The sequence below is a fragment of the Prionailurus bengalensis genome, chromosome A2 (genome assembly GCF_016509475.1).
Source record: "Prionailurus bengalensis isolate Pbe53 chromosome A2, Fcat_Pben_1.1_paternal_pri, whole genome shotgun sequence".
In the NCBI taxonomy this organism is placed as follows: domain Eukaryota; kingdom Metazoa; phylum Chordata; class Mammalia; order Carnivora; family Felidae; genus Prionailurus; species Prionailurus bengalensis.
Window position 1 is genome coordinate 90,083,716 of NC_057348.1, and position 26,535 is coordinate 90,110,250.

A 26,535-nucleotide genomic window follows, 5' to 3' on the forward strand; every position below is an offset into this window, starting at 1 on the left:
CTCATTCTTATTCTCTGAATTTTCCTTTTTAAGACCATGCTGTGCCTAACTGATAGATGCAGCATCTTTTCTTGTCTCTCTCAGCACGTTATTGCTTTAAAGCATTTGCCTCTTGCTCCTTGTGCTGCCTTTATATACTCCAAGTTTCTTTTTCTGGTTGTTTTAGTCTCTCAGGTTAGAAGTTTACTCAAATGTCAATTTATACTTTCCTTTTCATATTATATTTTTAATAGGTAACACATTCCCATGCCTGAAAATGCAAAAAGTACATCAAAGAATTCAGTAAAATTTTCTCTCCCATCTTTGTCAAACATCTGTTTTCTGATTTCTTGTCCATTGATAACCATGTCCTCGCTTATCTCTCCAGAGTTCCTTTATGTACATAAAAGAAAATGAAGAGTCTTCTATTTTTCCATCTACATAAAAGATAGCATATTAAGGGGCACCTGGATGGCTCAGTCGGTTAAGCATCTGACTTCAGCTCGGGTCATGATCTCACGGTTCGTGGGTTCGAGCCCCGCCTCAAGCTCTGTGCCGACAGCTCAGAGCCTGGATCCTGCTTCGGATTTTGGGTCTCCCTCTCTCTCTCTGCCCCTCCCCCATTCACACTTTATCTCTCTCCCAAAAATAAAACAAAATTTTTTTTAAAAGATAGCATATTAAGTATCACAGTATATGTACCACATTATACCTTGTTGGTTTTTTTTTACATCTAATGGTGTGATTTAAAAATTTTTTATATCTCCATACCATGTGGCACATAGAACGATTCCTCATTTCTTTTCATAGCTATATACTGTTCCATTTTTTCATTATTGATCATTTCCAATGTTTTTCTATTATAAACAATTCTGAAATAACATTGTGAAAACATCATTTGACACATATGCAAATGTATATGTAGGATGCATCCCACAACTTGGAGATGCTGGGTCAAAAGTTGCAAGCATTTGTGATTTTGAAAATCTGTGTCCAGGTGCCCTCTATTGGAGGTACACCCATCTATCTATCCACCAGCAGTGCCATGAGGCTTCTCTGGAGACTCATCAATAGAATACGTAAACAAATGCGAAATAGTTCTAATGTGTGTATTAGTTTTCTACTACCTTTGTAACAAATTATCACAAATTTAGTCATGTAAAGCAACATAAATTTCTGATCTAACAGTTCTTGAGGTTAGATCCAAAATGCATCTAAAGTAAGTTGTGCTTTCACGTGTTTTGTTAAGTTTATCCGTACTTTTTCATTGTGTGGTGTCATTTAAGTGAAGTGGCCTTTTTCTGATTATAATTTGAATATTTAGGTTATTTATATTTTCTAATACATCTTAGCAAATCTCTTAGTAACTCATTACATCAACAGGAGCAATTGATTATAACTACGGTGCCCAGTCCCCAAACGTGATCATCAGGAGAAATAAGCACTTGAGATATTAGTCCGCTAGAATGACAAGATTAATGAATACATTTTACTTGTGTCTGGAATAGCATATTCTCACATTTTAATTTTTTTTTAATTTTTTTTCAACGTTTATTTATTTTTTGGGGGGGGACAGAGAGAGACAGAGCATGAACGGGGGAGGGGCAGAGAGAGAGGGAGACACAGAATCGGAAATAGGCTCCAGGCTCTGAGCCATCAGCCCAGAGCCTGACGTGGGGCTCGAACTCACGGACCGCGAGATCGTGACCTGGCTGAAGTCGGACGCTCAACCGACTGCGCCACCCAGGCGCCCCTCACATTTTAATTTTTAAATATTTTCATTATGAAATGCAAACCCACACAAAGAATATGCTGAACCCAATTCAATTTATGAAGCACAACAATAAAATAGTCATTCATGAAAAACACTTCGTCTGAACAAGAAGCAGAAGATAACAAATTGCTAACCACATCACGGCTCTTCCCTGTCCCATCCTTCTACGTATCTCCTCCTCAGCCAATGCGCATTATCCTGATTGTGTCTTTATCATTCATTTGCTTTTTCTTAAGAGTTTATCACTTCTATATGTATCCCCAAATGGCATGTTCAGTTTTGTTCACCTCAGAAGTTCATAAATGTAGAATCATATAGTCTTGTCCCACGATATTGTTTCTAAAACACATCCATCTTCTTTCTCAGAGCTGTTGTTACTTTTATGGCACAACAGAATATTGTGAATAATACACAAAATTTCCTTTTCGTGCTGTTGGAAATTGGAGTTGTTTCTACTTGTGTTTCCCTTGTAAACAGTACCAGTAACATTCATCTGCGTGGTTTTGGATCATATGTGCAAGAATTTCTCTAGGTTACATGTGCAAGAGTGTGATTTCTGGGTAATAGATATGCAAATATTTAACTTTACTACCAAACTTTATGCTCCAAATTTCTGTGTGTGGTTTCCTTTTGCTCTATGTATTTTGATGCCAGCTCTTTAGGGAATGAAAGTTTATGTGGCTTTTACGAAATGCATCATATAGTAAATATTTGGGGGTCATACAATCTCTAGTTCATCTATTCGTCTCTACTGTTGTAGTGGGAAAGCAGCCATAGGTAATATGTTAACAAATGAGCATGGTTGTGTTCTCATAAAACTTCATTTATAAAATAGGTAACAGGCAGAATTTAGCCCATGGGTTATAGCTTGCCAACTCATGCTCTACAAATACTTCAGTATAGATATTTCATTTTTAAATAATTTTAATAGCAAAATATTTTAGCAAAAAAGAAACACAGATAAAACAAATATGACAAAATATTAACAACTAGTTAACTCTCGGTGGCCCCAGTAGTGTGGTTTTTAGTGTATTTTCAACATTTCTGTAGGTTTGAAATCTTTCAGAATAGAAAGGTAGGGAGGAAAGAGCTGCTGAAAGCCTAAACAGATTCTGCCCCTCTGCTTTCAAATAGCCTCGTGATAAATAACAGCAACAGTCCGTAAAAGTAAGAGCTAAAGTACTTATTTATGATCTTTTAAAGATGTATTAATGGTCAACATTTTCAAACAATTAAGAAAAAACATGGGAATGGAAATGTTATTACTCTAGCCTCAGGAGTAGGAAGCACTATCAGAATTCTTACGTTAACATTAAACTCAGTTTGTTTGTTCTATGCTTACAAATCTTCAAAAATTTTAGAGACTCCTTTCATATGTTACCAATAAGTAAAATCTTGAATATTTTAACACGTTTTACATCAAAGGCAAGAACCTCAGATGTGTTATTAATTCTGTTAACCTCAGCTAGGCAACAGTCTGCCCCAATATTCAGTTGATACTATTGGCTCCTTTCCAGAAAAGATTTGTAAGAGGAATGCTTTACATCTTTGGTTTTTATCCTGTTAGCTCACAGGCCAACAGTCTTATTAATAACCCTTTCCAACTCAGAACACACCAAATCATCAGTTTTATCATCTATCAAATATGTCACTTTTGTTTTTTTAATTTTTTTTTCAACGTTTATTTATTTTTGGGACAGAGAGAGACAGAGCATGAACGGGGGAGGGGCAGAGAGAGAGGGAGACACAGAATCGGAAACAGGCTCCAGGCTCTGAGCCATCAGCCCAGAGCCCGACGCGGGGCTCGAACTCGCGGACCGCAAGATCGTGACCTGGCTGAAGTCGGACGCTTAACCGACTGCGCCACCCAGGCGCCCTGAGTCACTTTTAAGAAATTTAAAAATATTTGTGAAAATAATGAAGAATTTTAAATAAGAATATTAAACATACTCATTTTACAAACTTTTCCAGATTTGCAATCTAACAACTGAACATTGGTGGAGATGGACTGCATAGGCAAAAGTAAAAAAGTTAGTAACACATCTGAGGTTGTTATATTTGATGTAAAATGTGTTAAAATATTCAACATTTTACTTATTTGTAACATGTGAATGGATTCCCTAAAAATTTAGGGAATTTTTATAAGCAGAGACTAAACATGGTTCGTTTTATGTAACATAAGAATTCTAATATTGACTCCTACTCCTAAAAATATAAAAATATAAAAAAAATAAGCCTTTCAACTCCTATTTTCACTTGTCCCAACAGATATTAAAGCACAGTCTACAGCTGTATCAATGCGAAAACAGTGTACCATTGTGGAAAGAGATCAAGGAAAAAACAAATAATGGCATTGATTATCATACAATTTCGTATCTGGCGAGTGCTAAAAATCAGAGGAAAATAATTTATTCTATATTTTATATTACTTTGTTTATAATTTTAATTTACTATTTTCAGATTAAGGAGTGGAGTCAGAAAGGTTAATTTGGCTAAAGACATACAACTATTAAAAGACAGAGATGAGAATCACACATAAACCTTCAAAATCCCAGATGTGCCCTCATCTGTCACATCATTCTGCCTCACTGTAAGCTTGAAGCCGCTCCACGAGAGTACAGACACACACAGCCATGTGTGATGGGTTTGTGGAATGTGGCAGAAAACTAGGGAAAGGTTAGTAAAGTTGGACTGCAGGTGAGAGGACAAAATCATTAAGAGAAAAAAAATCATAAATGAGGAATACATTTGGCATATTGGACTACGCTCGCTAACAGATTTTATATGTGATCTGGAAAATTACTGGAAACTCCCCAACCCAGGCCCCCAGGGGCCCCTGTGAGCCCTAAGCAGGAGAAGATTTCTTGGTAAATTGTAGCGTTTTCTTTCACCAAGGACCCAAGTGACTCAATGAGGGACTCTTCTTCATCAGACATCTCACCCAGTAAGGGTAAGGTGTTCCCATTGGCTGGAACAACATGAGCCCCACAGAAGGTGGAGTGTAGTTCAGGGAGAAGGCTACAAAGACCGAAGACACCTGCGGAGCAAGACTGCAGTGCCCCCCTAAATTCCATTTTCTCCCTCCGCAGCAGGGCTGTAGTGCGCTCATTAGCTAAACTGTATTTCTCGGCCCCTCTTGACACGGGGTGTGGTCCTAGAACTAATTTCTAATGAATGAAGCCTAAATGGAAATTTGCGCCACTCCCAGGTTTACACCTTTAAGAAGCAAGTAGGGGCGCCTGGGTGACTCAGTCAGGTCAGTGTCAGACTCTTGATTTCGGCTCAGGTCATGATCTCATGGTTGGTGAGTTCAAGCCCCCAGTTGGACTCTGCACTGACTGCAGAGCCTGCTTGGGATTCTCTCTCTCTCCTCCCCTGTCTGCCCCTCCCCTGCTTGTATGCTCCCTCTCTCTCTCCCCGCCCCCTCTCTCAAAGATAAATATTAAAAAGAAAAAGAAGCAGGTATACCTACTTCACATTCTCTCCTTCCACCGGATGGATACTGATGAGGAGGAGACCCAGCAAATTGGCACAGCCTCAAGGTGCAAGTTAACCTGGGTTTCCAACTCACCATGTGGAGGAGAGACACCCACCAACCAACACCTTAGATGATCTCATGAGAGAGAAGTAAACTTCCATTGTGTTTGAGCCATTGAACAATTTTGGGTCTGTTTACCAACACAGACAAGCCCATCCTAACTAGTGGAGTTTTTCCATCAGTGGATATCAGCAATATTCTTCTTCTACATCCAATGAAATAAAGGGTGGCAGTGTGAAATAGTAGGCACGCAGGAGACCAAAGCAGGTGGCATAAAAATGGCCGATCAGAGTGGCAGGAGACCTTGGCAAGAGAAACATGATGAACAAGTAGCCAGAAGAGAGGAAACATAGATACTCAGAGATCTGCTGTTCTTGAATACTCGCAGAAAGCTGTAAGGAAGAGGTTTGAGGGCAGGTCATTTGGCCGAGGGTTACTAACACCTTACAGTTTGGAACAAACTTGAAAGCATTGTCACCTAGCTTCTGGATACTGCTGGTGTCTTTAAGGCATCCAGGCCATATGTTTACATGAATGAAAGCATACTATATATAGCATGAATATGCCTCAAAACATGAAAACATTAGGGTTAAAGGATTATGGGTGGGTTTCCATTTTTTTTTTTCCTTCTGAATCATATGAACTTTTTTAAAGCACACCGTACGCAGCCACCATGGAAAACATTATAGAGGTTCCTCAAAAAATTACAACTAGAAACACCATATGATCTAGTAATTCCACTATTTGGTCATTTGCCCAAGGAAAAACAAAAACACTAATTCGAAAAGGTATATGAACCCCTATGTTTACTGCAGCATTATTTAAAGTAGCCAAGATATGGAAGCAACCCAAGTGTCCCTTGATATATGAATGCATAAGGAAGATGTGGCATTTATGTATATTCAATGGAATATTACTCAGCTATTTACAAAAGGAGATTTTGCCATTTGTGACAACATGGATGGACCGCGAAGGTATTCTGTGAGGTCAAATAAGTCAGAGAAATACAAATACCATATGATTTCACTTGTATGTGGAATCTTAAAAACAAAACAAACAAACAAACAAAAACCAGACTCTTAAATACAGAGAACCAGTGGTTGCAGAGGGGAGATGCGTGAGGGATGAGGATTAAAGGTACAAAATGGGATTAAGAGGTACAAACTTCCAGTTACAAAGTGAATAATTCATGGAGACACAAGGTAGAGCATAGGGAATAGAGTCAATAATATTGTAATAACATTGTATGATGACAGCTGGTGACTACACTTCTAGTAGTGAGCGCTAAGTAATGTACAGGTTGTCGAATCGTTATATTGTTCACCTGAAACTAATATAACATTGCATGTCAATTACACTTCAGTTTACAAAAGCGGTTTAAAAAAGAAGCAAACCACACACTTCTGGTGAAAAACTTTACCTTCCTTTTGGAGAAAAATTCTTCCTATTAATTTTATATTTTCATGAAAACATTTCATATTTTGGGGTCTATACACCATCAATAAGCAATAAGGATGAGACACAAAGCTTTGCCCAATTCCTAGTGTGAACTCTTTGAAGAAATGAATATTTACACAGCACAGACAATATGACTACATGTTTGCCAGCTCCCGTTACATAATAAGCTCCTTTGAAAGCAGGCTCTGTATTACGCTCATGATTAATCCTTGGCACTTGGCACACAGGAGGATGCAGAAATGTTCAGTGGGTGAATTTATGAATGCATGAGTACTCTAGTAGCTTATAATGTGTAAATTCAATGGTAGTAAGTTATTTCAGCCTCGGAATCCCTATTCCCTGTTATTTCAGTTTTGCTAAGTGTGTAACAGGAAGTAATTGATCACACCTGAGATGCCTCAACAGTGTTCTTTTTTTTCTTTCACTTTATATGTCACAGCTCCATTCAACCCAAATAAAGGTGCCGATAGCATTGTCAAGTTTGACACTTTCGGAGATGGAATGGGACGATACAACGTGTTCAATTTCCAGTACGTGGGTGGCAAGTATTCCTACTTGAAGGTTGGTCACTGGGCAGAAACCTTATCACTAGATGTTGACTCTATCCACTGGTCCCGGAACTCGGTCCCCACTTCCCAGTGCAGTGACCCCTGTGCCCCCAATGAAATGAAGAACATGCAACCAGGGGATGTCTGCTGCTGGATCTGTATCCCCTGTGAGCCCTATGAATACCTGGCTGACGAGTTTACCTGTATGGATTGCGGCCTCGGGCAGTGGCCCACTGCAGACCTGTCTGCCTGCTTTAATCTCCCCGAGGACTACATCAGGTGGGAAGATGCCTGGGCCATTGGTCCAGTGACCATCGCCTGCCTGGGCTTTATGTGTACATGCATAGTTGTGACTGTTTTCATCAAGCACAACAACACACCCTTGGTCAAAGCATCAGGCCGGGAGCTCTGCTACATCTTGTTGTTTGGGGTTGGTCTGTCCTATTGCATGACATTCTTCTTCATTGCCAAGCCATCACCAGTCATCTGTGCTTTGCGTCGACTAGGGCTGGGGACCTCCTTTGCTGTCTGTTATTCAGCCCTGCTGACCAAGACAAACTGCATCGCCCGCATCTTTGATGGGGTAAAGAATGGAGCTCAGAGGCCAAAATTCATCAGCCCGAGTTCTCAGGTTTTCATCTGCCTGGGTCTGATACTGGTGCAAATTGTGGTGGTGTCTGTGTGGCTGATCCTGGAAGCTCCGGGCACCAGGCGCTACACCCTTCCAGAGAAGCGGGAGACAGTCATCTTAAAATGCAATGTCAGAGATTCCAGCATGTTGATCTCACTCACCTACGATGTGGTCCTGGTGATCTTATGCACTGTGTATGCCTTCAAAACTCGGAAGTGCCCAGAAAATTTCAACGAAGCCAAGTTCATTGGTTTTACCATGTATACCACGTGCATCATCTGGCTTGCCTTCCTCCCTATATTTTATGTGACATCAAGTGATTACAGAGTAAGTCTTTGAATGGTTTCTTCTTTTCATTGTTCCTTTATCCTGCCAATATTTTGTTATGTAGGATTTAAAATAGACTTATTTCATCTCAGTAATTAGGTAGGTAATTGTAAATGCCATGATAAACCACCATATTCTATATGGAAACTCATTCAATTTGTTTCAAAAGCATTTAATTAGTGAGTACTATGTGCAAAGCATTGTACTAGGCACAGAAAGGAAGATAAATGTAAATGATGTGGTCATGCAAGCAATTTATAATCTAGTAGGAGGAAGATGCAACACACACACACACACACACCTCTAAAACTTTTAAGTTTAGAAAGTGATTCACAAGAGGGCAAGAATTAAACCACTAAGAACCTAGTGAGAATAATTCAAATAAGACACAAGAGAACCTGGCTACCACAGATTAATCTGTAAATTAAAATAGACTTGCAACATTAAGCCATTATCAGATCTAAACACTTTCACTCAAGCTTCAAATAAGCATCATTATGTCTCTAAAACAGATTAAAATGTAACGTAAATTTGTTATACATGTTCTACAACTTTAGTTCTTGTACATATGAGATTATATATATATATATATATATATATATATATATATATAAAATCCTTGAACTAGTTAAAAATATTACTGCATATATCCAAGTAACCTAATTAAGTCAGTGTTCATAAAGTCTTTAGCAATGCATAGTTCAAATTTTTGGGCATCAATATAATTACCATCTCTTCTGAAAGACAGAGTTCATCATTCTACCATAATTTCTCAAATTATTGAAACCATCAATCAGTTACTTTTGCATTTATATTTCTGATTTTAGTATCTTCCAAGGAGTATAAGATTTTTTTTTTCACTTGAGGCAATTGGTTTTATTCTCCATATGTCTTAAGTTGACATAGATTAAAGTTTTCCAGGGGCATTTCCTTGTTACACCATAATTTCACAAAGTGCTTCTGTAGACTGTAACAATCCCCAAATCTTCTATTTATCAGCAATTCCTATATTACCAAAATTCTTGAACACTGCAGCTCAAAAAGAAGACACAGCTATTTAAAATGTGGCATCAAGAGACTAGCAAAGCTTAACATAGCTCATCTTTTAAATGATTTACAACGCTGTGACTGAAACCATGGACTAAACTAAAGGAAGAACAAGAAAAATAAAGAACTTAAATTCAATGTTGGTGTAATGGTCAGGCATTCTAAGCCTACCTATAAAATTTTTTGAAAATGTGTCAGTAGAGAAATTATCAGAACTGAACAGCAAAATCAAGGGTCATATTATATGAGCCATAGGGGAATGTGAACCGTTAGTGAGGGGATTAAAATGGATAACTATAGTTAATGTATTTTAATGCTGCCACTTCTATCTTTTGTCTTTATGTGCATATCCACTTCTATAGATCTGTACGGATTTTTTTAAGTTCTTAGGAAGCATCCTCAGCAGACATGATTTAGGGTACTGGGACTGTGAACCAGTTACAATATTATTTTACCCTGGGTATACGATCTGAACCCATTCATTCTCAAAAAAGCTAATAATAAAACAGAACAGAAAATACTACAGAGAATAAACAAATAGCATTATAAAAGTTTAATTTTATTGAATGAGTTAGCATTTATTTCTAAAAGACAGAAAAGAAATGACTTCTTTTCTTAACATGATAGCAGTATATAGGAGATCAATTGACTAAGTGAAATTAACTGAAGATACCATAAGCTTCACCACATGGCATGAGGCAAATGGGGCAGAGGTTGTGGAGTGTTTTTTCAGGTCCATGCTAATTAAGGCATCCAAACTTGAGGCTTCACATACCCCTTACAAATAACACCAAGGCAAAATTTACAAAAGAAATGAAAAGGTAGAATGGAGCCTCCAACCCATTGGTTTTCAAATTTGACTGTGCATTGAATCAACTGGGTAGCTTTGAAAAAAACATATTGATACATGGAGCACAGCCACAAGGATTCTGATTTAATTGGCCTGGGCCGTGGCCTGGACATCTGGATATATCAAAGTCCCCCAAGTGACTAATTTGCAGCCAAGACTGAAAACGACTGATTAAATCAATCATATGCTCTTAGTGTCTCACAGATGTCTTTAGTGTGGCCTTCACTGTTTTTGAAATTTTTTGAAATATTTGTCAAAATTAGAAAATTGAGGAATTTTACAGAAATATCCAGATTCTTGGTTTCTCTTAACAAAGTAAAACACGCGGACCCAAATTCCCGCATGCAACATTGAGTCGGACCTTAGTGTTTATGCCTCTAGACAGAGCACACAGCTACCAATCCCTGAATGCTCCCACTTGGCTCCCTTCACTTGTGCATATGCATGACCCTGTAAGCATATGAATTTGAGACTGTTGTTTTAGGAATTCCAAAAGACTGAGGTGTAAAATTTCCCACAGGGAAACCAGGTAGTTCAGATAGAATGAGCAGCATTAGAGAAGTACCCATCCATTTACAGGCAGCTAGTAGGAATTTGGCCACCAAACAGTCAACAAGGTTTATGACTCAGTACTTTGCCACCTCTTGTGAATTATAAATAAATAAAGCACTTTTCTAGTCTTCAAAAAGCTTATATCCCAGATGGGAAAAAAAAATCAACAAGCATGAAAGAATTCAAAATCAATACAGAATAGTTTATAATTAAATTGGTGGTACAAGCTCTTAAATGCCTATAGGTTTGAAAGAAGAGTTAGATCAGTAAGAATGGTCTTTCCAAGAATTTCAAGAGGTGTGATTTCACACTGTACCTTGGTGGGAAACTGCAGTTACAGTGGTGAGAGAATATAGGGCATGTGGGGAATATTCTTGAGGCAAGACAGGAAATGAACCAAGCAGAAAAAGGTAATATTGGTTTTACTCAAGTAGAAAATGGGTTTGGGGGAGGGGTCTAGAGAGAAACTAATGGCAATTGGCCATGTGGTCAACTTTTAACAGGCAGAGGAATTCATTTAAGTAATGAATTTAAATAATGCATTTAAATAATGAATAAGGGCTTTGAGGAATTGATATTTTTACATTTTTACTTTCTTTTGGTTGGTTGTTTGCTCAGGCAAAAAGTGACATGATGAAACATAAGAGGGAAAAAAAGGAACTAATGTTTATTGATCAACTCTGAAACTTACTCTAGATGTTTTGCATACATGAGTTCACTTATCCTCATTAGCACCCTGAAAGGCAAATGTTATTATCCATTGGAAGGATGAGTAAACAAACTTGGAGGATAATTGACTTCCCAGGTGACACAGTTAAGAAACAGTAGGACAAGTTCTTCAGATGCAAATCAATGCCTTTCATATTACACTACAGACTTCTCTGTTTTTAATATGGAGGATGGGTTTGAAAGAGTGGAGCATAGAACAAGCAAAACTAATTGAAGCTATTACAAGCATCCAAGACCTAGCAGGCAAGAACTTGGGTAAGAATCCAAAAATTCAAAGGATCTTTGATAAATTTCCAGGCCATCTCTTTCTGTATCACAAGATAGTATAAGACTCAAACATTAAGCCATCAGGGGGCCAATCTTAGCTTACATGGTATAAATAAAGATTAGGTCATGTTTGGATATAAAGTTATCCATAAAGGAATTAATAGTAATTCCTGAATGTTTTGTTCATTTATGTCTTCCAAAAATATTTGAGCACTTATTATGGACCTTGGAGATACAGCTGTCAACACAGACACATCTCTCTCTTTTCTAACTTACGGTCTAGTGCAAGTGAGGGAAGGATACAGATGGAGAGTAAATAATGAACGGATGAAAATACAGGGTAACTCATGCTGTGGTTTAAGTGCTGTGATGGGAGGACAAGGGGGTGATGCCAATGCAGTGCTTCTCGAACTTTAGTGTGAATACAGCTCATCTGGGCACCTTGCTAAGATAAAAGATTCTGACCCAGTAAGAAAAGAGGGGGCCCAACATTCTGGGTTTCTGGCAAGCTCCCAGGTAGTAGAGATGTTGCTAAGCAAAGGACAGTACTCTGAATATCAAGAAAATGGATTTTAAGGGGCGTGGTGCAGAGGAAGCACTTTACCCACTGTAGGCAGAGACTTTGGAGGTCACTCTAGAATTCTGACAAGGTTTTAACACTTACAAAGAAATTCTGATTTACCCATGTTGACTCTTTTGAAGATTAAAAAAATATCAAATCTCAAATTCTTTCAAAACTGTCTGCCACTCCTGCTGGTGTCTATTTCATAATACTCCACTAAAGGATGGGAAGGAGCTAGCCATGGGGATTTTACGTGCTAGTCAAAAAAACAGCAAGTATGAACACACCTAGGCCAAAAAAAACAAAGTCTCAGAAAAGAAAGGTATATACAGCTATAGTTTAATGAGTAGATGGAAGAGAGATTTTATATGCAAGGTGGGCAGGGAAGCTAGATCATGTAGGACTTTATAGGCCATAGCAAACTTTTAGATTTCAGTCTATCTGGAAAAAGAAGCCATTGAAATATTTTAAGCGGAGGAATTTAATGGTCTCCTATTTTATGATCTCACATTGTAGTGGGGAAAATTAAGCTGCTGAAGACACTGACTTAAAGACAAAGGCAGAAGAGGGGAGGCCAGTTAGGTGGCTGTCATAGATGTTCCAGTAAGGTGGTAGAATATTAGCAATGGAGATGGAAACTTTGAGAACTGTCAAAGGTTTTTACCCATCTTGCCATCTAACAAGTTAAACTGCCACGTGTTCAGGGATGCTGGCAGACGACCCAAGACTCCTGATTCGGATACAAAGGACTTTAGTAGAGCCATCACTGTAGCCAGAGTGTCAGCATTTATGTAGGTGCCCGAAGGCCCAGTTTTCACTAGACAATGCAAAGTGGGCTAGCTGACCCGTGCATAAGCAGTCTTTGGATCAGTATTTGCCTTAAGACTGAATATGTCATGGTACAGCACTGTTAGCAATCCTATCCCTATTTAAAATGTTGACAGTGTGTTCATCATAGGTTTTCAGCATTCATTTTTATTTTCAAAACATATTGCAATAAAATATGATTTGCCTTAATCACTGAGTTTTTGATGCTCCCTTAAAATTGCATCTCAAGAAGTGCCTTCCTTGCCTCATCATAGTCCAAGCCCTGCCGTCCCCCTAGCAGGTCTGGATAGGATGGTGAGATGGTTGTCTATAACCAACAGAGCATAAAAAATTGAGTTTTTTCCTCTCTCAAGTTTCCCTGCATGCTGGGTCTGGTGTCTGTGTGACTTCAGCCACCCTTGGGGATGGGGAGATTTTGGTCCTATCATAAGTACTGTTCTCTTTAAAGGAGCTAAAATCAGGGTTGGAGAATAAGGGAGGAATCAGCAGGGAGGAAGAGAGTAAGTCCATGCTAGTAAGTAAGGCACATTTGCTTTTAGCTTTAAGTATGCAAGCAGCTACTTTCAGCTCAATCTAACAAAGGTCCAATGTTTCTGAGCCCCCAAACCCTAAAGTGGATGGCAAGATCAGCATTACCGTTTCAACTTCGGGGACCCCTTGACTGGAAGCCAGAGCCAGATAGCTTTCTGCCTGAGGCACGTGGTTTGTGCAGTGTAGCTAACTCAGCCTTGATACACACAGCAGTGACTGGTTTTTAAAGGAGTCCATCTTAATCCACAGCATTTGCTCTCTTGTGATGATAACATCTGTTAGAGTCTTGCCTGGTTTTCACGTAATGGCTAGGGGAGTTTTCCCGTGCTATAGCCAATTGCAAGAACTTATCTAGATTTCTTTGTGTCAGTTTCTCATTCTTTAGCACAGCCCCTTTGTCAGCATTTTACACCCAATCCAAGTCAATGAGAGTCCAAATACTACCCAGTGCCTCATCTACGGTTTTCCAGAGCATTTTTCTGTCTCAGGGAAATCCTGCAGAGAGAACCAAAGCTCCTTTTTTGCCACCAGCTTGTGCTGCAAAAAAAAAAAACAAAAAAAAAAAAACAAAAAAACAACAAAAAAAAAACTGAGGGAACTCTGTCCTCTTGGAATGGATCTAAGTCTCTCATGAGAGACTACAGCAAGGGATGAGCCCTGAGAGGGCCCCACTGTGCCGTTATTCTGTGGCAAGCATTTATGCACCCTGCCCCCTCATCTCCTGGGAGAATCAGCCACAGTGCAGGTGACTCACCTGATGTCTGCCTTCTCTGAAGGTCCCTCCTTTTGTGTTCAATATGCGTGCGTGTCTCTGCAACTTTTATGTGAAAACGAGTTGAAGTTTCTGTCCACCCAGGACTTGAACCAGATTAGACAGGAAATCCACCCCACTCCCTAGAGGAGTTAGCAACAACTATGGCACTGGTCCAGCAGCTCTATCTGAACCTACTTCCAGTTACTCAGCCTCTAACCCCCACCCCAAATCCCCATCGTTCATTACCGGGGAATAAGGTGGAGCACTGTTTATTGCCCGGTTGGCCATAGAATTTGGTCAGCATGCTTTCTACTGATTCCCATGGACTTCTCTCACATTTTGTTATTCAGCCCACAAAGCCCTCACACTTCCTCTGTGAGAAAACCATTGCGATCCTGTTGTCAAAACTATCGAAGATTGTAGCATCTCAGATTTGACTCTACTTATAAAGTAACATATTAGCTCGCCAGAGTTTTATTGATGTTGATCAAAAAACTTTATGACTCAAAGCAGTAGTGGTAGCCAGAGAGGGTCAGCATTGGCTCTGGTTCCCTGAACTCCACTTCTCATGGGCTAGGCAAAGTGGCCCGTGTCACCACAGCACGGTCAGTGGCAGCATTACGGGGGAGGCAATGTGAGGTTACGGAACCTGAACCTTTTGTAACGGATGATATTCTGGCTCTTTGCTCCAAAAGTAGGCACTATCTCCATCTTCTAAGTCTCTTTGCCATACAAAGAAGGTCCAGAACCTCTTTACCATGGAAAGAAAGTCCAGAACAGAGGCAGTCAGTGCCTGTGCTTGAAAGACATGCTAGAAGAGACCATAGAAAATTATATTCCAAAAGAACGAACAGAAGTTGCTATTGGACTGGATGTGTGGGTGTCAGAGAAAAGGCAAAAATCAAGGATGAGTCCCTTTTTTGTGGCTTGCACAGCTGGGTGGGATTTTATGTCACGTACTCAAGTACCTGGGGGAGGGCATCAAGTTTTACATATTAATCCCGATATGCCTATGACATATCCAGTACAGTATGCCAAGACAGCAGTTGAATATATGTGTGGAAGCCCATAAGATAGGCTGGAACTAGTAATAAATACTTGAGCAACATCAACATAGGCGGTACTTAAGCCATGGAACCCAATGAGATGAAGTGAAGAGAAACCAAACTGAGGTCTGAGACACTCCAGCACTTAAAATTCAGGTAGAAGCAAAAAAGCCAACAGCAAAAACAAAACTAAGACAAGGAACTTTCAGTGAGGGAAGGATGTCAGGAAGCTAAAACAAAGGAAGCATGTCCAATGTTGCTGGAAGTTTGAGGAAGCTGAAAGCAGAGCAGCATGGACTAATAGGGTACAAAAAGGCAGAACAAAGAATTATAGGTAAATACAGACTTTTAGTACTGTGACTTCTTACATTTTTTTAATGTTTATTTATTTTTGAGAGAGAGAGGAAATGAACAGGGGAAGGGCAGAGAGAGAGGGAGACAGAGAATCTGAAGCAGGCTCCAGGCTCTGAGCTGTCAGTCAGCACAGAACCTGATGGCAGGGCTCGAACTCACAAACCGTGAGATCATAACCTGAGTCGAAGTTGGATGCTTAACCGACTGAGCCACCCAGGTGCCCCATCAGTAAGTAGTATGACTTCTTAAAGGAACTGAACAATTGAATTTATGAGGCCAGTACTTCGGCTTTATAAAAATCTAAAAGGTTTCCAATCAAAACAAATATATTAAATAATATGCTACATAAACTATGACCAAAATGCATCTTTAGTTCTGGCACCCATTGCCCCTTTAGTAATTAGTGAGAGTAATAATCGCCCACCCCTGCATGGAAATCCCAGTGAACACATTCAAATACTGAGCGTTCATCATATGAGGCTCCGTTCTGGTGCTGGGGAAAGAGCAATGAATGAAAACGCTCATGAGTTTGGTTGGCCCATGAATGTGTGTGCTCTTAGGTAACACATGGTCCTACGATCGATCGTCTTCAACAGAAAGTAGTCTCTATTAGGAAATCAAAATGCCTAGTCCTGTATAATTATCAAAACCATACCTTGACTTAACATTACATCTCATGTTCTCCCGAAGTCTGGCCTGCCTGGGGCAGAGAGCCTGCAGTGCTTGGCTTTTCCATTCTTCTTATTTACACTCCCCGTCTCACCACTGGCCCTGGTCAGAGAGTAATAAGGAAGAAGCAGGACAGTTCTTACGTAAATGGATAGTTTTATGATCTCTGCAGTGTTTGTTAAAGACACATCCTTGGGATACCTGGAAGATGATTAAAGCGTGTTTTCATGCAATGTTCAGAAATATCTGGCTGGTTTTTTTCTCCTGCAGGTTCTTGAGTGAGTTGGCTGGCAAGTCCTATTCTGACCTGTCCCTTGTGGCCCCGTGCTCAGTCCCAGGGCACCCAACTACACCCGGCCACCAGCCTCTTTCTAGGAAGGACTCAAGCTGCTCCAAAGGAGCACAAGACTACCCATGATGGTCTTTATAGTGTGGGACATCTAGTCCATGCACGGCACTCACACATCCTTTGCTTTGATAAATTCTTACAGTAAAGGGCTGTCTCAATACGGTAGCAAGTGTCTGTGCTCTGCCATGAAAGTAATTAACCTTTTCTCACCTCCTAGACTTCCAGGACAGGAATCAGGCTTCAAGCCAGGACATCTTCCTCCTGCAGAAAAGCCTCAAACATTCTGTGAATAGCCACATTGAAGCACTCCTCTCCAGGTCTTGAGTGAGGAGAAAAGCACAACCTTCCTTCAGGGAGGAAAGGTCTAGAACTCACAGCACAGCCTTTTTTCAAGATATCCTCCTCATAAAAGCCTCTCCTCCCCCTTGTAACGGCTTAAAGTGTGTGAGAAGCTTCAGCGTTATAGAATATTATTAGAAAAGGTTTCCTTGAAAGATGGTACATTTGAACTTGTCCTCCCCTCACTCCAGTATCTGGCACCTCTCATGTTGGCTCCCCAGCCAAAAGTGAAGATGGAAGAGGATAGTTCTAAAGGAAGAGTTCAGTTCTGATAGTACACATCAATACAAAAAAAAAATTATGCCAGAAATTGGACCTGCTATAAATAACACAGTGATGGTTTATCAAGGCTTTTACATTGCAAAATTAGTGAGTGGACTCTTTTCTGAGAAGCTGGCAAAAGGGAAAGGAGCCTACAGTGTGGGGTCAAGTGGAGGGCACTGGAGCAGTTAAAAGGGACAGGAGCTTTAAAATAGGGTAGATTGTCCTTTTGGCATACAAAGTAAACTCAGAATCTGAAGAATAATGCTACAGGGGTAACCTGAATTGTGTCTAGTCAAACCAGAACGCAGCCTTCTAGAGTTATGTGGCTTCTCCAGTTAATTGTTCAGTCTTGCGCTTTCTCTGATTAGAGAAGGTCAAACACTTGAGGGCATGAGAGATTATGCTATCTGGTAATAACATTGCCTGGAGCAAAAGGACAAAGAAATCTAAAATTACCCTAGGATTTACCATAGCTACTCTGAATGAGACTGATAGAAGAAATAATTAATTTCCATTTTTTAGTACTGAAAGCAATAAAATATGTAGAAGCTAATTTAGGATTTTCTAGAAAATCTGTGGGAGCTGAAGTTAGGACAGATGACGAGATCAGCGGAGATGAAGAGGGAAAGCAAAAGAATGAAAACAAGGCACGATAAAACCTAGTTCTGAGGGGTACTTTCACGGGAGACAAAGAGGAAGCAGGTGCAAGTTCTCTGCCAAGAACAGACGTACGGAAGCCTAGAGAACAAAATGATTGAACAGTGAGTACCTCGTGTATCAAGATTCCAGAGGGTTGCCAATGAAATAACTTACAGGTAGCTCATAAGACAGTTGACAGTGTCTCACAATTTTGAGTGGGGTAACCAATAGCTGATGGGCAGAATTCCCAGCAAAAAAGAAAAAAAAATGGGGAAATGTAAATGGCCCCTCAGATTTGTTCATGGTACAGTAAACCTTAAACAAGCTAAGTTGAATGACTGAAACCATCAGCAATCTGGTCACTTCATCAGGGAATGTTGATATTTTACTATTTAAGATTCTGATTTAGGTGGTTCTGCAGAAATGTCTTTATACAAATATAAAGAGGAAAAGAAACAAAACAAGAAAATCCATGTAAAGTCCTGGCAAGCATTCAGGAGCACCTAACACAAATGTGTTTGCTAACAGATCTTAAGCAATGTTTCCATGAACATCTCAAGTTCAAAAGATCTCATTTCATCATCCTATTGGTTTGGTTATACTAACAACAGAACTGTGGATGATTTGGGTTTTTGGTTTGGTCTTTTCTCAGTGTTCTTTTTAGTAGGTGACATGGTTGCATTTACAGCCAGACATTTAACTAGGCAACCTTTTCTTGTAGGTGCAGACAACAACCATGTGCATCTCTGTTAGCCTGAGTGGCTTCGTGGTCCTGGGCTGTTTGTTTGCACCCAAGGTGCACATCATCCTGTTCCAACCCCAAAAGAATGTGGTCACACACAGACTGCACCTCAACAGGTTCAGTGTCAGCGGAACGGGGACCACATATTCTCAGTGTAAGTATAGAACTTGGCAGTGACCCTTCCATGAATAGCCCTATAGCAGAGAGAAGGCTCAGAGGGGAAGCAATGAACAGGAACAGGCAAGGACAACCCATGTCCATCCCCCATGAACAATCTCAATTCAATTTAATAAGTGCTGGTTCAACCACTGTGTGTCAGGTACCGTATGCTAGGTGCTAGGGATACAGAGGTGAGTGAAAGGCAAGGCTCCTGTTTTGATGGTACATACAGTCTAGCAGGGATCACAGACATTAAATCCATAACTGCACTTGGGATTTTTTTAAATGTTTATTTTTGAGAGAGAGAGAGAGCATGAGCAGGGGAGGGGCAGAGAGAGAGGGAGACACAGAATCCGAGCAGGCTCCAAGCTCTGAGCTGCCAGCACAGAGCCCGACGCGGGGCTCGAACTCACAAACTGTGGGATCATGACCTGAGCCGAAGTCGGATGCTTAACTGACTGAGCCACCCAGGCGCCCCGCACTTAGAATTTTTGACTGTGTTGTGGAGTCAGAGCACCTACTTCTTAGTCCTGACTCTGCAATCAATTCAATAGGAAAAGCTGAGCACATCACTTTATTATTTGTGGCTTTACTCACTGGCCCAGAGGGTCGGACTAGATTGGTGCTCTGCAAAGTCTGTCCTATGTGACACAGATTATAAAGGTGCTTCATGGAAAATTAAAGGAAGATAACCAAAAAAAGACAGGAAATGGTTCATCCTAAATACCCCCTTAGAAGTTTGAAGCACCACCTTTACCATGAGCACGTTAGTTTTAAGAATCCCGAGAGTAAGCCAGTCTGTTTAACTTGGTTATTTACAGTTCCTTAAAAGTATTCAAGCACAGTTAAACCAGCTAATATTCCATGGAACACACCTTGAAAAACGCCGGAATGTATCTTCCTCGTACTTCGATGACACAGGGCTTTTCAGCTGCAAACCAGCTGAAGGGTAGTGGAGGAACAGCCCAGGCCACCACTGCATCTCTGACTGGCCTGCGAACATCTGAAACACTATCCTTAGAGAGCCTCTCATTAAATTCTCAGGCACAGTGTACCTAAAGGGGACAACCTTTTAAGCCATTTTCAGCTTATCTGTGGTTTGAAGCAGGAGAAATTCACTGACAGAAGGATGAGGGGGGCGGAGGAAGGAAGCCACAAGAGAGAGGGAAGGAAGACTGGAGTGACAGAGACAAATGACTGCCTCACCATTTTGCCTCGAGTCGATCAGAAAGGATGCTTCAAAATAGCTCAGCATCACAGAGTGAGCAATCACATTAGTGCCCCAGTTTCTGCAGCAAAGTATAAAATTTAACAGGGCTGCCCTTCCCCCAGCAAACAAAGGAAAGGCTGCCGGCTGATAGCACACGTTCACGGATGCACTGGATATGCCACTCCTCGGTGGAGACAGGGATCTTCTTGTCTTTTCAGCTCAATTTCTAGGTGTCACGATGGTTGAGTGCCAGCGCATGGTAAGACTTGTGATCATTTTCCTTGGACCCCAGAGAAACCTGCTTATTTCTTGAGCAGGCACATCTTTTTTCTAGAGCCCAACTGTAGCAGCTAGCTAGACCAGACAAGAAAGAACTGGCAATAGCAAATAAAAACAACAATGATAAGAACAGCCAATGGAACTATCACTGATTCTTTTCTACCTGCTGGGCATCGTGCTAAAAATGTCATACACGTGTGCACATGTGCTGTATCTTATTTAATGCACGCAATTCCCTGACATCAAGAAACCTACCCAGGGTCCCACATATTGAAAATGGCAGAACCAGAATTTAGAGTCGGTTTCTCTGATTTCAAAGGCAGTGCATCCAACAACTGTATCCTGCCACCTCAGTCAGGGTGCAAGCCGGGAAAGTTCCCAGGAAGTTAGGTACGTGGTAGGCTTTACAGGGATAACAATAGGAAAGTTACCCAAGGCTGTACAGCAAGACTGACTTCTGAGCAAAAGTCATCCTGCTCTCAGAGTTCAGATTTCCCAGCTGTTATTCAAACAATTTAACAAAGCCCCTTCCACAGACATTTATACATATAAACCTTAGTAATTTCAAAATGGCAGCATTTTCTAATATACATACTTGGAATTAATAAATTCCTGAAGGAATACCAAGGGCACTTTACCCAACCAAGTCTCTCTTCAGAATTTCAGAAATATCCACTTACACAAAAACAATGTATTTTAAGCTTTCACGCAGAATGCTAATCTGCAAGTGGCCCAATTAGATACTTCGAAGTAAGCATCTACCCAGCCCAACGTTTTAGAACTATTTTGTTACTCAATGAAATTTTAAGTAAAAATTTTTTTTCTTTAAAAAGGACCTCATTTTTTTAGTAGTTTTTCTCTAATCCATGTTAATGAAGTGGTATTAAAATGATAAGGTGAAGAAGTAGTCATGTGATAACTTTAGGCATATCAAATTGCAGAAGTAACAAGTACATTAATCTCTTATTTGTAATTCTTTATATTTTATTCAAAATAGTTTTATTTGTGGGCTCCTTTTATCCCATGAGTAGTAGATACTACAAGTTCCATTTCACAGGTGAGAAAATATGAAAGGTACTTCTCAAAGATATATGGTGATTCAAAAATTGACTCTGGGTTTCCTGATTCATGATTAATATCCTACCCATTTTCATAAATTGGAACTAGAGTCATGAAATTCATTCATTCATTAAATGCTTAAGTATCTTCTATACAACAGAAATTTCTAAGCACCGAGGTACACGGTGGAGAAAAAGAACCCCTAGTCTCATGAAGCTCGGCGTCTAGACCACTGTTGTCCATATTGTAGTGTGTAACCTAGTAATGGGTCCTGAAATTTATGTAGTATGTTTTGCCAGCAGTTTTCGAAGAAAATAGAATAAAATGTATTAGAGTACATTATATGTGATAAGGGTAAGTAGTATTTCATGGAGTTTGCTCCAGTGGTTACACGTCTACAAGGTCCAAGTAGGAGGTTTTTTACTGTGAATTGCAATCAAAGAAGTTTGAAAGACACTGGTCTATGGGATCTAGTTTATGCATGAACACGTTGCTAACCCACACTCTGGTGAACATGTAAGCAACTGGTTTAATTTCTTCATGCCTGTTTCCTCCATTATATATTCAGCTCAGTTTATATCCATTTCCTTCCTAAATATTGGGAAGTACACTGTTTTATAACTCAAGAAAAATCCTCAAATTGTTCTGAGTTCATTAGGTAAAGCATATGTTTTACTTAGTTGCTACATAATTTATGTTCTGGTGAGTATTATATAGGCATTTTACCGTATTGAGTTATTGTTACCAGTATTGCTGCTGGTTTTCTAATTTACTCTTTCCAGGTATAAAAACAACAACCCCATGATAAGAATAAGTTAATATACCAACAGGGTTACTCACCGCAACACCCACACACATCTAATTATCTATTCCCGCCTAACAAGCTTCCACAAAATTTTGTGGCTTCAAAACAATAACCCCCTATAAAAAATAAATAAAAAATAAAAATCAAAAATTAAAAAAAAATAACCCTTTTATATCTCTCAGGATTTTGTGGGTTAGGAATCCAGGCAGGGCTTGGCCGAGCAGTTCTTCTGCTCTATGAGGCCTGGACTGGGTCCTTCTGGGGTTTCCGCTGAGACTGACCTGATCTGGAAGCCCATGGTAGCTTCACTCTCCAGCTTGGCAACTTGGCAGAATGCCTTTCCACGTGGAATCCTAGAGAGGAGGACAAAGCCTGTCCAGATTCAAGGAAGGGACACACACCCCACCTATGAAATAGTTTGTGGCCATTTTCCTTGGGCCACATTCTCCAAATCCTTAAGCCAGTACTGCAGTTTCATTAAGGATCACAGACTTGACACAGGTAATCCCGAGCAGTGCCAAGAAGTTCCCCAGACTGGAAGGTGCGGCCAAATTAATTCCCAGTTAATTCTCAGGCAAGAGTGGCAGAAATATCACATCATTTAGGAGCCTGGGTGACCTACCTGATGGCAGCTAAGGTGGCTGATAGCAGAACAAGTAACAGTACTGGATGTTAAAAGCTGAGCAGTGCTGCAAAAAGACGTAAAGGCATGACCAAACTTAGAAGCAAGCACAGAGGAAAAAACATGGTTAGGGACATCTTGGAAAACTCACCATTTGTGAAACGTTTACATACTGCTAGGTTTAAAGGGGACAATTTTAGTTGTAACTGATTAACTATACACAGTGGGAGTCAAAATAATAAAAATAAAGGAAACATTAGGGGCACCTGGGTGGCTCAGTCGGTTAAGCGTCCGACTTCAGCTCAGGTCATGATCTCTGTGTTCATGAGTTCGAGCCCTGTGTTGGGGTCTGTGCTGACAGCTCAGAGTTTGAAGCCTGCTTCAGATTTGGTGTGTCCCTCTCTTTCTGCCCCTCCCCTGCTTGCCCTCTGTTTCTCTTTCTGTCTCTCAAAAATAAACAGTTAAAAAAATATCAATAAAGGAAACATTAACTTTTCTCCATTCAGTACACCCAGAGACCAATGGCTCCCGATATTTGTGTACCAAAAAAAAAAAAAAAAACCCCAAAAACCGAACAAACAAAAAAAAAACCCAACAACAAAAAAAACCTCATTGAAATGAAGTTCCCAGGCCCCACCCATAGATATTCTGGGCCATATGATCCGGGTCGAAAGAAATCTGATTCGTAACAGATACTCCAACTGGTTCAATCAAAGTGGTCCAAGGAAAACATTTTGAGAACCTTGGACTCCACCACGCTGTGTGCTTCACCTACCAGTGTCAGTGCAGAGCAAGGAGAGTCTCTGAGATGACCCTCACCGAGGAAGCTGGCACTGGACTGAGAGAGGGAGAGGTGTTCTGAGCTCCCATCCTTTGCCTCATGATGCCAACAGCCACATTCCCAGGCAGCTACTATTTCCTCAGCTCTCTCTCTGGAACCCCCCAGAGAAGGCATTTCTGGCACAGAAGTATCTGCCCCCTTAGAAGACATTTACTGAAACTGGGAATACTCCTTCCAACAGCGGTTAACTCAGCCACCCTAAAATCCTAAACTCATACTTGTACTGCTGCTCCTACACCCACACACGTAAGCAAACGCTCTTTGTATTTGGGTGAGAAGGAAGAGAAGAGACCGTTCTCTATTTTGTTCAGCTTTAGAAGCAAAAGGGCTTCCCAGAGCTGGTTCCTGAAGACAGGCAATCAAGAACTATGCTGCACGTGGAAGTGGAACTGCAGAATCTTGAAGGACACAAGCTGGATGTACACGTGAGGTTAAGCAGCATAGAACCCCAGGGGACCCATGCAGGTCAGAATGCTGTCGACACTAACTTGAGTTTGTATCAGCACAGAGTGGGGAGAGGGAGGTGAGAAATGGAGTGTGCCCAACAGTCTTCAGAGCTATTATGTATCCAGACTTGGTCCTATGGGGATATGTGTTTCTCTTGCTCATGGTGATCATTCAGATGTATGTATGCCATTATCATTAAGAACAGTCAAGAGGCTTCTGCTAACTAATGATGCTCAGATTTGGGTCCCAGAGGAGCCACAGGCATATGGAGATTGATTTCTTCTGCCAAAACCTTATTCACAAAGTCCCTTGTCTAGGTGCTCAAGTGTGAACTGCTTCATTAATAGAACTATTCTTTATTACAAAGCATTTTCACATTATAAGAAGTAGTATAAAAAGATCAAGTGCACAGTCTTTCAGAGTCACAGTATAATTTTCCAGAGGGCTACAGCAACAGAAAGCAAGCACATGAAGACCAGACTTTGCACTTAACAGGGTCCAAGCCTTTGAAGATTACCAAGTTAAGAGGGGGCAAGCCATGGCTCAAGTTTGAATGTGACTTTATAAAAGAAAAAATAAAAAAGGGCACATAATGCCCAAGTTTCTTCTCAACCGTTCAAGTCCAGAAAATCAGCACAATATGCCTGCACTTTACAGTTGAGGGAGTCCCACGACGACACTAGGTACTAGACCGGCCAGGCAAATTAGCAACTTATAAGACAACACACACTGAATTGATGGTCTTCTTGGAAGGATATTATAAACATAAATCCTGACTGGCCAATACTGGAGGAGCCTAGAGTATTCAGCAAGCTAAGCCATCTGCTTCCAGGCACAATATACCTAGTGCAAACATATCAGACAGATGTCGATCCGTTTTCCGTTGGGAGAGGAAAGTCACAGGATGCCTGAGAACCTCATTCCATTCTCTTTCACGCCTTCCTCCTGGAGGGTGGGAAAAGAAAGGGGCCCTAGCTCTCAGGGGTAACCCTACATGGGGTAGGAAACTGATGCTTCTCCCCCTTCCCCTTTCCACACGTTTCCAGTTTGTCTCACGACTGCCATTCTATAACCCTTAAATCATTTGCTCTTTACCTCTAACATTTCACTAGATTTTCCCCAAGCAAACATAGCATGCCTTCTTTAAACAGTGGCTGAAGGAACTTGAGATAGAAGGGATGATGAGGATCATTTATTCTAATAACCACAGTGCCTAGAGAAGAAAGCCGGGGCCTCCCTGTGAGACACTTTCAGGAATTTGGTAAGCGGAGCCACAGATAAAACTCTCAAAAGTGGCTAAGTGGCTTTTGTGGCGTCTCTGGATTTTCTGCCTCAGCTCGGTTACAAAATGCATCTCAGAGATTATTCTGACAGCAAGAATCTTAGCATCTTCAAGTTCAGTGATTTCTTTTTTAAATTAGAAGCTTTCTCTTCAGTGCCACACATGACAGCATCTTGTTCTACCAGCAATGGGTGCAAACTTATGTTCATCTCAAAAGCCCACCCAGGGAGTTCAACAGCATAAGACGTGTCCCTTTGAGACCCCGGCGACCCCCACACCCTGGCTGCACACAGAGAAGGTATGGTATTCCGGAGGGGCTACCCACAAAGCTTCCCAGAAAAAGAGCTTTAGTGAAGACAAAACAATACTGTTTAACGGTGGCTGGCTAAATGTTTATGTCACAGATCAAATTTCTCTCATTTAAATAGTTGTTTAAGCAGAAGCATCACTTTCTTGAATTAAATTACACTGTATAGTTCCCTTCTGTCCTGTACAATTGAAAACAAGGTAAACTCAGTATCTCAAAGAGAGTCCCTAAACCAGAGAGTTCAATACTGTATGAGAGATACCAATAGCCTAAGCATTTCCATGTAACCCCAAAATTATCAGTGCCTCTAGGAACACGGTACAATGCTCCTAACTATGTAGGTAAGTTAACTAAAAAAGGAAATATGTTTATAATCAAATACTGCCCATACTTTGACTTTAGATGAACAATTCCTTAAAGCAAGCAATGAGTCTAACATCAATTTATTCTATACTATTTCTCCTTCAAGTTCCTTTTCATTTTAAGTAAAAGTCTCTGTAGAACATCCATATATGGAGATATCTGTGTCCATATAGCAGGAAAATGCCTACTTATGTGGAAATATTTTTTTTAAATATCTGTCTTACCTAGAGGAAATTTCAGACACTTTGGGAGAGAGAACCCTTAGTAAGTAACTGTAATCAATTTGATGGATAATTTACTCAGTCATTCAAGAAACTTTTGGGCTCAGGCTCAGCTCTAGGCAAAGGGGATGGGGTAATGAATGAAACAGAAAAAACAGTAATA

General features: G+C 40.4%; 1 protein-coding gene across 2 annotated transcripts in view; it reads left to right on the forward strand.

Annotated features, from left to right (window-relative positions):
- GRM3 (glutamate metabotropic receptor 3) overlaps positions 1-26,535 on the forward strand; it is a 218,310-nt gene that overhangs the window by 185,381 nt on the left and 6,394 nt on the right. For both annotated transcript variants that reach the window (XM_043588738.1, XM_043588739.1), the window contains 2 exons: positions 7,189-8,255; positions 18,757-18,931. In XM_043588738.1, coding sequence (XP_043444673.1) covers positions 7,189-8,255; positions 18,757-18,931 — 1,242 coding nt within the window. The remainder of the gene's footprint in view (positions 1-7,188; positions 8,256-18,756; positions 18,932-26,535) is intronic.